General features: G+C 36.7%; 2 protein-coding genes across 2 annotated transcripts; both read right to left on the bottom strand.

Moving 5' to 3' along the window:
* Positions 1-264: 264 nt before the first annotated feature.
* On the bottom strand, positions 265-3,025 carry LOC132185117 (uncharacterized). The gene is made up of 5 exons (XM_059598931.1): positions 2,937-3,025; positions 2,106-2,224; positions 1,927-2,009; positions 1,027-1,148; positions 265-452 (listed from the first exon to the last, which is right to left on the bottom strand). Exons 1-5 carry the CDS (start codon positions 2,986-2,988, stop codon positions 265-267), a joined length of 564 nt encoding a protein of 187 aa, XP_059454914.1. The 5' UTR covers positions 2,989-3,025.
* A 1,938-nt stretch (positions 3,026-4,963) lies between these two features.
* LOC132183758 (ATP-dependent zinc metalloprotease FTSH 4, mitochondrial) lies at positions 4,964-13,275 on the bottom strand. Its single transcript, XM_059597168.1, has 7 exons — positions 12,942-13,275; positions 11,462-11,549; positions 10,474-10,737; positions 9,509-9,745; positions 9,298-9,422; positions 8,094-8,570; positions 4,964-6,230 (listed from the first exon to the last, which is right to left on the bottom strand). The coding sequence occupies exons 1-7, from the start codon at positions 12,966-12,968 to the stop codon at positions 5,298-5,300; spliced, it is 2,151 nt and encodes a 716-aa protein (XP_059453151.1). The 5' UTR covers positions 12,969-13,275; the 3' UTR covers positions 4,964-5,297.
* Between the last annotated feature and the right edge of the window lie 690 nt (positions 13,276-13,965).

Raw genomic sequence — 13,965 nt, 5'->3', positions numbered from 1 at the left:
TGAATAAGAAACAGTCAACCAGGTAACTGTCAATCTAAATGAAATATAATCCAGGTACTAGATAAATAGTTAAATACCAAAGAGCTGCTGAAGCGTGAGTGTTATTACCAAGAATATGCGCTTACAAATTTTGTATCAGCATTCAATTTTGAAAACCAAGGTAATAACAAAAGCTTCTACGCAATGTTAAAAAAAATGCAGATAAACAGAACATGTTATCAAATGACAAACACAAACTATGTAAATGATATAACATTAGACTAATCAATCACATTTGATTGCTTTACCTCTTTTATTCTTAACATCAATAAATCCATTTTGCTTGATTCTTTGTAAAAAATCTTTACCCAAGCGACCTTCAATGCCTCTCTCCAGATTAAATCGGCCAGAAATGTTGACAACCTTTGAAACGTCATTAAACATCGAAGCATACAAGAGCGCTACATTGCCCCCTGCAAGACCTCTTTCAAGCATATATTAGACAAATCCAAACTTTGATTATATGGATTTTCTAAACTATCAAAAATCAATGAGGCACCAGAGAGAAGAAACTACTATCGTTTTCTTTGCTGATCAACAAAATTTGTTCTCTAGACAAACCCTTTAAAATGCATTGCATCTAAATCAATATAGCATGAAAAGTGACTTCCTTGGAAGGGGCTATCATCGCTCAAGAAGAAACTAAAGCTTCAAACTTAAGAATTTTCAGTAGTAACATATGGTAGTAACCAAAAAACCCTTGCATCCCGATAACTAAGGGAAGATTTTAAATGCATACAAAAAGAAAGAAAAATAGTTGAACCATTAGCAGTGTAAAACCATAATCTTTCACCAGGGAAAAAAATCTACAAGTATCTTGACATCACCTAAACATGTAATAAGATTGGGTTGGAGTGAGATGACAGCTGGACTATACTATACTGAACTCTGTTTAAAATTTTCACCTGCCTTTTAATATGGATTGCAAAATTCCACTCAGCAGTTATAAGTAGGATCCTATAGATTGGAGATGAATTATTAACACACCTTTACTGTGACCAACGATTGCAGTTATTACACGTTTCTCCCAATGGAAGTGTTGAATTACTGCACGTAAATCATCAGTTTCTCTATGGTAGTTACCATACTGGAAGGAACCTTCACTTTCCCTGAAAAAGCCGTAACATCATAAAATCATTTTAGTATTCCCATTTTCCGAAATTTCAACACTTAGAGTATCTAAAGGCAATTCCAAGAAAGAATTGTTCTATATTTAAATTTTGTAGCTGATTGATTCATTAGTCTGAAGTTACAGCCTGCTTTTTAATTTAAGGCATTTAAAAGGGGCCAGCATAATTGTTTCTGGCCATTAGAAGCCCTCCTTCCTTACACTCATAACCACACCCACATATTAGGAGCAGAATCCAGGTAAAGAAAAATTAACAAAAATGCTAAGGAGGCAAAAAGAGCCCTTCAAAGACTGCAACACCTCAGCTGTGAAACAAACTTTTTTAATTTCAATCTCAATAAAGTAATTCACACAATTTTTTTCAAGGAAAAATACACAGATGCAAAAAGCATATTTACTTTGGCTATCTCAGAAAATTGAGAGCACAGGAAAAGACAACTTCCAGAGAAAACACGATGGTTTGAGCTCACTGTAGAATTAGGTAAGATTCATGTCAAATAAAAGCTGAAACAATGATACGTTGTTATGCAAGTACATCTGAGTCCAATCAGCAAAAAAAACTTAGCTGAGGTTTTGTACCATAGTGAATGCCTAATCACTCGAGACAGGCCACTAAAATATTTCAAAGATTCATCCCTGGACAACAGAAAAGAGAAAGTGGCACACAAATACAGAACCTCCAATCATATGTTTTATGTTCACTCTATACTGTTAACCAAACAGCCCTTTTGCTATTCCTTTTAGTGCAACCAGCTTACCCGTTGCCAGCAAAGTCAAAGCGGAAGGCACTGATTCCTTCTTTTTCTAGCGCAGCAGCAAGGTTCACCATTGGAATACGTTCCTAGAGATTAACGATCATCTAATCAATCAGATTAATCCATACCAAAAAAATGGAACAAACACTCGAAGGATACATCTGCTTATCAGGAAAAATAACCTTCGAGGATTGCAATCCATGGCACAATACAACAAGCTCCTTTGAACCTGTATCATGTAATATTCCCACAAGCTTTTCACCGTGGCTGTTTTTTATAATAACTCTCCACGGATGAGTCACTGTAGAGAGATCGAAAGGAGAAGACATGGGTGTGATTCAAATTGAATTACTAGAATAACATGCAGACAATATAACAAAGAAAAAGAATATGCATTTTGCATGCCAAATTAAGTGCCAATTAGATGTATTATCACATATACTTGTTTCTGCAATATATATATATATATACACACAAATAAAATATATAGAAACAACGAACCTTTCAACCAGATACTCTTCTCTGCTTGATGAATTATATTTACAGGGGCACAAATTATATATATATATATATATATATATATAGCAAATTCTTAAGCCTCTTCACCCCAAATGGTCAGAGTAGAACTTGAAAGGCAGAGCTATTAGCCACAGAATCAAAAACCCAGAAACACAAACAGGGTGGAACTAATACTAAGCAACAATTGGCATGTAATGAATCATGATCCCAAGTAAATGCAACGACGAAAATTCTTTTAACTTGCGAAAGTAAACATAAAAAGCATCAATGTACTGTAGGAACCATTATCCCTCATGCAATGGATCAGTTTATTTGTTGTCGTAGAAGACCCATATCAGAAAATTCATAAGCAGGCCATTCTGGTCACCTAAAATGACCTTGAATTTGAGATATTCCCACTAATGGGAATGGGCAAAGAACAATCCTTCATAAACTTTGGTTGTTAGATAATAGTTGAAAGAAGTTCGAAGCGTGGGAAGATAAATATGGCTCACCAGAGTGTTGGGCCCACTCTTCCTGAGTCGGACTCGGCCGAGGTATCGACATGGGTTCGGCTTAGGGTTCTTTATGGCGCGAAGGAAAGGACGAGTCGGAACTGGTTTGAAACCGAGTCGTGTGTTTTTGCTTTTTCCGGTTTTGTGCCGATAGACCGAAACTCTGCTGTGACAAGGTCACCACTTGGCAGTTGACACCTGTTGCATAAGATTTTTATTTTTAAAGGCATGATTTTAAAATTACTATTAAATTTGATTATTTTCGGAGAATAAAAATCCTATTTATATAGCATTACTCTTCAATTAATTATTTTTTAGTACACATTCACTATATGGTTTAGTACACATTCACTATACGGAGATGAGTGAAAGATTTTAAAAAGTATCGCATATAGGTACTAATAGACACCTCATAAACGTAGTTAATTCTTCCGTCCGATAATTTAATTGAGTATCAGGGGTGATTTTGGCCAACCCCCATTCGGCCATTTGAGGGCGGCCGCACCCCAATGCCTACGAGAATGATTTGACTACCCTTTAATTGACCATAGGCTTAACATGACACACCAACTATCAAGAGTGGTGGTTCAACGGTCCTAAAAAATTTTCAAAGTGGTTAGGCATGTATTAGGGCTTTGGTTTGAATCTCCGCAATGGAGAATCCTTACATATGCTTAATGAGTATTAGCCATCTTGATTCTCATTGATGCCCTGGTAGGGCTGAGTCAGGCTATAGCTCAGTCGGACTTGAGGGAGAGCTTGCGGTTCTCACCATTTAGGCTCATCTTGTGCGGCTCCCATCAGGTAGGTGCTACTATGGTTACGCCCAGATAAGATAGCCACAATTAGTCTCCCCGGCCTACCCTTTTGATTAAAAAAAGAAAAAAAAACATGACACACCTTTAAATTATTGGATTTAACATGAATTGAAAGGCCAATTGTATTTTTCAAATGTCCACAAATACTATCTACAACACTTCCTAAAGCCAAGGGACCCGTTTGATTTCAGTTAAACCATGTGCCCTTAGAAGGATTTTTGTTTTTTTTGTTTTTTTCCTAAGCCTGAGAGTTTGTCTTTGGGCTTGGATTAATGACCAGGCGTCCAGTTCTCTCATTCTCAATACAAACTGGTTTTCTTTAAAAATAGTTGTAGAAGTTTAACCGGATTTTCTTGTTTTTTGTTTCCATTTTCTGTGCCATAATGTTTCACCAATACTCGTTCAATCTAACGTGTCTACACACTATATTGTCTAACGTGTCTACACACTATATCGTCTCTACAGCCACGTTTAGGGGTGGGCAGATTAACCGTTTACTGCCTATCGACTGCAACCGAACCGACATTAACCGCTTATCGATAGAAGTTGGTCGTTAAACAATTAAAGATTTTTATATTGTCGGTTCGGTTCAATTTAACGGTATAAATATTTTTTTGTCGGTTAACCAAATTAACCAATAGTAAATATTGTTTTAGTAGAATGATGATTACGAATGCATTAGCTAGGTTTTTTTAATAGAACATATTAGTTGATGAATTCTAGAACCAATTTATTAGTAGAACATATATATGGTAAACTATTATTGTGTTAATTAATGGATCCATTTAAAATTTGTTTGGTTCAATAAACTATTTTAGCCCCCCCACCTCTCCCCCAAAATAAAAACAATTTAAGCCCTCAAAACAATCAATTTTTGGCCAAATTAAAAAAGAACCGAACAAATTTTAAACGAAATATCCGCTTAAGTAAAACTTTTGAAATAAATCCTTATCAAAATGTAATCAGTGAATTAATAGATTTAACCGACAATTTTGGTTAACCGAACCAAAAATAGCTCTACCGAACCAATACCAGTCCCTAGTCATGCAGATCCAGAATAACTTAACAAAAAAAATAATTCTAAACATTATTCTCAAATGCATAAGTAATGGTATTAATTTATTATAAAGACAACAAAAAAATATACTTGCTACAATCACGCTGATAAAGGAAAATAAGAGAAGGGATAGGGGGAGCAAAAGGAAAACAAAAACAAAAAAATTTATTTAGCTCTACAATTAGTCTAAAGGGAAGCTAAACATTATTCGCAAAAGCACAAGTAATGACATTATATATAAAGACAACAAAAAAGACAAGTATCTTCCAATGCGCTGCTTGATCATTACTACTAGAGTCGATGGCATTTGATTCCTTCCACAGTATTCAGTCAGTTTGACTCCCAGTGATACATGAATAAAACCTCACAGTGCGGCAAACAGACTACAGTACTCAAACACGGAAGGGTGGTAAGTAAATTTTACTATATGCACATTGAATCTCATAATTAGGCACTTGGCAAGGGGTCACACAAAACTGTGTCATGCTATGATCCCACAGGAGCGATGCCCTTACTCTTGGCTGCAGCAGTTGCAGCAGTTGCAGCAGCAGCCGCTGCTGCGGCAGCAGATGCAGCTGGATTAGGTGTTGAGGGAGGCACTGGGTTGGACTGTGAGGTACTCTGTGTTGTAACCATTTGCTGCTGCTGCTGTTGTTGCTGATGATGAGAGTTGACTTGGGCAAGCAAAGAGTTAATCTGACTTCCTGTAAGTGTCTCCTGCTCAAGCAAAGCATTAGCAAGTGCATGAAGCTCCTTGCTATGGGTGGTAAGAATCGTTCTTGCATTGTTGTAAGCCCTTTCCAAGAAGTTCTTCACTTCTTTCTCAATGAGGAGTCTAGTTTCCGTGCTCATACTCTTCCCATTGTCGTCATAATTGTGAGTGACAACCCCAACTTCTTTGCTCATACCATACTTAGTAACCATCGCTCTTGCAAGAGAAGTTGCTTTCTGGAGGTCAGAAGATGCACCAGAAGTAACTTCATTTTCTCCAAAGATGAGCTCTTCTGCAACTCTCCCTCCCATGCAAACATCTAGCAGGGCAAGCATCTGCTTGCGAGAGACACTAGTTTCGTCCTTGTCAGGCAATTGGGTAACCATGCCAAGGGACATCCCACGGGGAACAATTGTTGCCTTGTGAACTGGACGAGCCCCATCAGTATGTATAGCCACAAGGGCATGGCCACCCTCATGGAAAGCTGTCAGCTTTCGTGATTCATCAGATATGACAGCGGACTTGCGTTCACTTCCCATCATAATCTTGTCCTTTGCATACTCTAGATCATCCATGCTCACTGCTTTAGCACCATCCATCGCAGCCTTTAAAGCAGCAATGTTGACCAAGTTTGCTAGATCTGCACCTGAGAACCCGGGAGTTCCTCTAGCAATAATCATCAAATCAACATCGTCTGCCTTCAGAACCTGTAGAGAGAGCAATTTTTATTGCAACTCAGACTCAGACTTTGAATTACTACTAGTTTGGGATATTTGTCAAAAACAATAATCAAATGCCTCCATATTGGCATCAGCCAAGAATGAAGACATCCTTTTATATTATAGATCTTATGATTTAATGCTACCACCAAAACTACTGATCCACAAACGACAGAAATTTGCTACAAACTAGTTTGTATCTAATTCATATAAACCCATATAATAAAGTGACATGTGTCTCATAACTATTAAAAAAACATGTGAGAAGTACATGTTATTAAAAAAACACGTCACTTTATTAAATGGGTTTGTATGAATTAGCTACAAACCAGTTTGTAGCAAATTTTTGTCCCTTTATAGAGCTCATAATCTATCCTCATGTGCTGATGGATGAATAATATTAATAAACCTGCTGCCAAGCCTTTATTAGTCGCTTCATTTTTTTCCTAAGTAAGAGCATTAGCAACAGCTTTCCTTTGATTTTTCCTAGGTTTATGGCACGAAACTACTTTTTGCTTCTCTATGAAAATATATTTCACCATAGCTTCCCTTACCTTTCCCTATACCATTAAAATATTATTTTTTTACAAAATACAAGTTCTCTACCTACCCTCACTTTTTTCACAAAATCTCAACACAATCCCCAATTAAAGACAAAAAGATGAAAGATGACAGGGGAAAAAGAAATGTTTATATTAAAATAATGTATAGAGAACCACTTTTGGTTCCCTACACATCGGAAAACATTGTAGCAATCCTTGAGGGTTGGTTAACGTATGAAATCTGATGTGAGTAAGTTTTTGTGGTTGTTTTTAAATTTTTCCTAAACATAAGGAAATGAATAGCATATAGGGCATCTGCTGCTAGTACTCTAACGCTTTGAGATAAGTGGGTCAACATTAGAAAGAACAAACAGGTTTCAAACATTGGTCTCAGGTACCACACCCCAATGTGATTATGACAATGGGCTAGTAGGCATCTTCAATCACACAACAAATAATTCCTATCGTGCAGCAAAAACCTAATTTGAGCTCACAAAATTTTAGTTGCGCCATGTCAAATCAGTTGGAAGAGGTGCAGGCAACTGATGGTAAACCATGCCCATAACATTTGCAATTCCCATCTAAGCCCAAGCCAGATTGCAAAGATCAGGATATTGCAGTGGCTAAAAAACTTACCATGAGTAAACCATGCCCATAACATTTGCAATTCCCATCTAAGCCCAAGCCAGATTGCAAAGATCAGGGTATTGTAGTAGCTAAAAAACTTACTATGACGCAAAATATTAGATAGCCGTGCACCAGCATGTAAATGTACGAGACAAGAGTACAATTTGCGTGCATGTGCAAGCACATCCGCATGCACATGTGTATAAGAACACTAATATCAATTTCAAGACTAGCAATGTTTAAAGAGGATAAATTAAATTAAGCCATGCCTGGAAGTTTATGAGGGAAAGAGGAAGGATAAGATTGATCCTGAGAGGAAGGCGAGGAATGGGAAGGATTTACTTTTTTTTTAAAAAAAAAGTCATACTGTTTGATAATTACTAAAACCCTCGTCACTTATCTCTTCCATTCCCTCAGTTGAATGGCAACTTGATCATTAAACATGTTTCCTCACCCTCCATATCCACCAATTATGGACCTCTAAATATAGAAACTTTTGTTCCCTTATTTCCTTTCCCACCCACTCCAATTACATCCACTAAAAAAGGTAGCTGGTATGGGTTTACACGCAGATAGTCACGACAAAAAGACATTGTGAAAACAGGACGGTTAGTCATGGCCAACCCAAGCTTAGTCTTTCAGAAACGATACTTTAGATTTCTATAGGGGTGAAAAAGAATACCTTTGACATGTGGGCTTCCATAATCTGCCTTCGCCCTTCAACATCTGGATTAGGAACAACAATGTGACGATCAAACCGTCCAGGTCTCACCAATGCCTTGTCTAATGACTCTGGAAAATTCGTAGCAGCAATCACAATTATTCCTTCATTTTGTTTGAAGCCATCCAGTTCAACAAGCAACTGATTCAAAGTCATTTTCATGTATTGCTGGTCCTTTGGATTACGACTTCCTCCTATGGCATCGATCTCATCAATGAATATTATACAAGGCGAACGTTTCTTTGCGGCTGAAAAAAGATCCCTCACCCTCCGAGCTCCAACACCAACAAACATCTCTTCAAACTCACTGCCACTGCATGAAAAGAAAGGTACCCCAGCTTCTCCAGCAATAGCTCTAGCTAACATTGTTTTGCCAGTGCCGGGAGGGCCAACAAGCAAAACACCTTTTGGGAGCTTGCCACCTAGACGAGTGAAGCGCTGCAACAAGGGAAAGCAATTTAAAAGACGAACAAAGTAAAAATCGAACTCTATATAATTAAAAAAATAAATACATTGCAAGTAGAAAGAAGGACCAAATACCAGAGAATTATGGCACAAGACCAGAAAGCTTAGAGTAGAACAACAAAGGAAGAAACTAACTACTTACGACATCCTAAAAATATTTGACTATGCGAGCAGAGAGACAAGAACTATATCACACAGACTACCAAAAATCTTCTAGGAACATGTCTCTTCTCCTTAACCTCAAAAAAAAGGGTACTTGGGTCAAGGCTGGATGTCAAAAAAAGTACATGAAAATGTCACTGAATGTAGAGAAAAAATGATTCCTATTTTTTTTTTTTTTTTTATATCGGGGAACCTCTCCAAGGCAAGGCCCTTTGAACCCAATCTTGCAGAGTAAACCCCGGTCTCGTGCACCGCACCCTCAGAAGTTTCCCTACATGGAACTAGTTAAATCACTGGCTTTTCACTAGGGGATGTGGCCCCAAGGGATTGTTTGCACCCATGAGGTGTTGAACCTTGGACCTTGAAGGGAGCAAACCCTCAAGACCAAGGCCTTCACCACTTGGGTCAACCCCTAGGGGTTAAAACAAAGTCAAACTATTGCGTATACTTAGCAAACAAGGATTAAGTTTGTCTCTCACTAAATTGGACAAATCCGATAGGGGCAATTAATATACATGTTGTGACAAATGCAATTAACCTTAGGGTCTCGGAGATAGTGAACAATTTCTTCAAGCTCTGCCTTTGCCTCATCCACACCTTTTACATCGTTGAATTTTGTATTAGATTCCATGCTAGGTTGTACTTCTTCATGTAGACCAAGCCCTGAAAAGTGGAAACAAGCAAAGAAAGCTTTTCATTGGAATTCTTAACATGAAGGAGCACCTGTAGTAGCAAGACATAGTTTATACCTTTACTAATTCCTCTATCCTCAATGAGTGCTCCTACACCAGACATCAAGAGAAAGGCAAGTGCAATAGTACGAATTGTGCGCCACAACTGCTCTTTGAAATGCCCTCCTTCGGTAGCTACCATATGAATAGGAGTACCTGCAGTTCCAAGAATACCATCTTTTGTAGCTTTTCCCACATTCTTAAAGGCTGAAAGACCACCGACACTTTCTTCCTCCCTTGCTGAGTTTGCAATACCTGCAAATTTAAACACACATTTTGCTCAGCAGCTTAAAATCATAAGACAGACAAGGGAGGGTGAGAATGCGAAGTAAACAGAACACTTCATATTTTATTGGAGACATTAGATATAGAAGGATATCAAGTCAAAAACTAAATTTTAGATTAGAGAACCCAGCATGTTCAAGCACCACATACATGGGTCCAAAGAGCACAATGAATACCATGTGCTTTCAAGATGAAATATTAGTTTCAAAGATGCTATCTTCATTTCTGGTACAGTCTGCAGATATCTGCAATCACTCTTATAATTTGTAAAAAACTTTAAAGTTAGCATTATGCCTCCAAGCCAACCAGCAGTATTGTTTTAAAACAAAATATTCAACTTAAATATGGAAACCAATTCCCCTCTAGGAAAAACAAAGGGGGATAATAAACCAGATGTAATTTTAACTGCACATAAAATTAGAGAGAATAAAGAGAATCTGATCAACACCATCCTTATCTTCCTAAAACTAATAGAAAATCAAAATCTCCATGGATTCTGAATGACAATATGGTCTCTGTTGTAGCGAGGACGGGCAGTCTTATCAAGCCTCATTTCGTAGTGCGGCAAAAATTTAGATTCCCACATGATAAATAAGGTTATTAGGTTACCAAAAACACATCAAAAGAAACACATTACAGAAAAAGAATGGGGGAAGAATTAATTAAAAGGAAAGGAACAGCTCTACTCATATACCAACCTCTCTGTAGTGTCTTGAGTAACTCACTTTGATCCAGCCGGTCAACCTTGACTAATGCTTTGACATATTCAGAAAGTGCTGAAGAGTTCGAATGTAAAGATGGTTGACTTTCAAATAGTCTTATTACTGCTTCAGGATCATTTCGATGGTAAAGTTCTTTAAGGTGGGCAACTTCACTTGCTTCATCTACATCACGTACTCTGCGAGCCAAACTGCCAACATAGCTAGACTGAAACCGCTCTTGAGCACTTAAAATCCGATTAACTGCACAAAAAGGAAAATATCAAAAGATTGCATAAACTACCCAAAACATAACTATAGTTTCATAGGCTTGACTCCTATGGGAGAAAGTTTTCACTCTATCCCATATTGTTGGTCCTCCATTCTATTTTGGGATGTCCCCAAAATATTATCCTCTTTGAAAAGTCAATGGATGCAACATTAATGACTTTCTAACTTACCACTTCATTTTCAAAAGACTAACCCCACTTTTGAGTTTATTAAGAAAAGTAATGTCAAAAAACTTCATTTTCAGAATTCAATACCCCCTTTATTTTTTATGATGTGAAACCCCACCAAGGCAAGACCACTTTGTGTACCTACCCCTGAAGGATAAACCCCGGACTCGTGTAATGCACCCCCACCACACAAATCCATTAAATCTGGCTTTCGCCAAGGGTGTTGCCCCAAGGAGTTGTTTGCACTCAAGGGGATTTGAACCTTAGACTTGATGGTTATGCCACCAAAGTCCAAGGCCTTCACTTCACCACTTGGAACCTCATAACAATATTCAACTATAGAAAAGCTAACATTGATAAGCGAAAAGAAAAGAGAAAAACAAAAGAACCAAAAAGAAAAAAAAAAAAAAAAAAAGAGAAGACAAAAGCTTGTAGTCATAAGTGAGAAACAAAATCTTTTATATATTTGGACATGAGTAGAAGACGTAAGATATAAATATGAGAGTTTTGATAGCCTGAAGTACACAAACCTCCACCACGTCCAATGTTATTGACAGGGAAATAAGTTCCAACAAACAATCTTCTAAAATTTCCCAACTGTGATCGATGACTTGAAACCTGTTGCATAAATAACATGACGTTTAATAGACCAAGTAATAGCAATTAGTTGTAAGACACTTTTATTGAAAACTAAGCATTTCAAATGATTGGGGACATGACACTATGGTCAATCCATGTTTCACACTTGCATGGAGATCAAAAAAGGAATTAACTATCATTTAGCAAATACTGCAGATATATATTATGTGTTTTGTGAAGAAAGTTATACATTATTCATTATTTACATAACTTTGTAACACCTAATATATAGCAAGTATGCATTAACCAAGAGAAACCTTTATAGCTTTGTCCTTAGTCTAGATTTAGGGAACTGACATCCAGAAAACCCATGTCAATCAAATCCACAGATCATAGAGACATAGACAGCATATAATGTTGTGCAAGCAATTAGGTAATACAAAAAGCATGCTACAAGCGCATATAAATGACAGACAAATTGCTAGTATGTTCAAGCAAACTAATCCTAACTCTAGCAAGCAAGTGCACAAAAAAAGTCCTTTATACACATACACACATGTTCATATATGCATCCATAGTGGCAGTGCATTAGTGACAAAAGGTTGACCATATAGAAAAAATGGGGGGAAAAGAGAACAGGAAAGTAAAACTTCTGTGCTAGGATTCTACTATAATAAGGAAGCAATTTCTTTCCAATTTATTGGGTTTAAAAAAAAAACAAAACAAAAAAATAAATTTATAGTGATTGCACAAGCGACCAAAGTATACTTTTAAGATGCTAACCAAGCAATGCAAAAATTGCTTTGCAAGAACTGAGAAAGCAGAGAAATCCACTGAAGCACAAAACTAGCAACATAACTTAGAGAATTCACTGCTGCAAGAAGATAATAACTTTTCATAAATATAATGCAAGATACAACCCTCATTTGTGAAGCCGAATAAACCATACCCAGAACAAGATAAGTGATGAGACAAACTCCAATTTAATAGAAAGATTGGATACAGATAAAGAAAGATAAAAAGTCTCATCTTTGGATTAAAACAACCAGAGATTTCAGATAACCCTCTGTTCCTTTGCTTATGAAACCCAGTGAAAGAAACAATTTTGGAATGTTAAACAGCCAAAGGGTTCATTTTTCATACGTACTTCGAGCATTTAAACAGACCATATAGCTCCTGAATCAAATACACTAGGGCTCCGTTTGATTTTTGATCGAACCAAACAGACTCATTCACAAACAAACACGGAATAGATTCACAAATATCAAAATAAATTACAATACTCGGTTTTGACAACCCAAAAATTATATTTAAGACTAGGGTTTCCAAAAATTCACCCAAAAATACAAATATTATTGATACTCCTGCGACAAAAATTTTTTAAAAAAATATATAGAAAAATTTACAAGTTGCAGCGAAGATTCAACAAACCTGAGTGATGAGGCGCCTCAAAGCCATCTCCTGCACAGAGACCAGAAAGGTCTAAGCTTTCCCTCTCCGGAACCTCCTCTCTACAAAACTTTTTTCTCTCTCTCTAAAAGTTTCTCCGCTTTCTGCGACTCTATATGTTCGGCTGAGAAGGCAACTAGAGAGACGAACAATCGAACGATGTGGGTAGACCGAGTTGATGCAGGTGCTGGGTTCTAAGCTGCGCACGCTGAGTTGATGCGCACCTCAAGTCTTCATTGAAAGGAATAGGCGAAATGCCAATAATAGCCCTGGAAGCTGAAGGATATTTGCAGTGACGATATGCCATCCAACTATCCAAGCCAGAGAGGGGTGGCAATTGTGTCGACCCATAGGAATAATCGATGATTATAGGGGTAATTTGAATACGACTCTTTTAATCATGATTTAATTGAAATGGTAAATTTTTTTAGGGTACCTACACTGAAAACTTTTGAACTTTCGTTCGATTTGACAAACCTCTCATAAACTTCAAAATCTCTCAATTTAATTTTCTGAATTTTCAATTGCAATTAATTTGGACATCTCCGTCAGATTTTAAATGTTAAATAATGTTTATACCCCTGACTTTTTTATAAAATTTCAATTTTACCATTAATTTCAAAACGTTTTTTTATTAAAAAAACGAAAATCAAGGATATTTTTGTATTTTTCTAGTATTTTTAATGGCTAAATTTGATGAAGGAGTTCAAGTTGAGAGCAATTGAAAGTTCATGGACTAAATTAAGAGATTTTAAAATTTATGAGGGTTTGTCAAATCGAGTAGAAGTTCATGAGTCTTCTATAAAATTACCCTATTTTTTTAACTATAACATTTAAATAAGTCAATGACATTACTCGCATAACCTGTTTATAAAATAAATTACATTGGGTGGACCCAAATACTATCCATTTCAACTTTTTTTACACATTTAATATAAATGGCTTAAATTGACCAAAATACTTGGTATGACCTAATTAACACATATCTTATAAGTATAAATTATAT

Source organism: Corylus avellana, chromosome ca6 (assembly GCF_901000735.1).
Source record: "Corylus avellana chromosome ca6, CavTom2PMs-1.0".
In the NCBI taxonomy this organism is placed as follows: domain Eukaryota; kingdom Viridiplantae; phylum Streptophyta; class Magnoliopsida; order Fagales; family Betulaceae; genus Corylus; species Corylus avellana.
The sequence above is the reverse complement of the archived record's forward strand: the minus strand, read 5'-3'. Positions and strand labels throughout refer to the sequence as shown.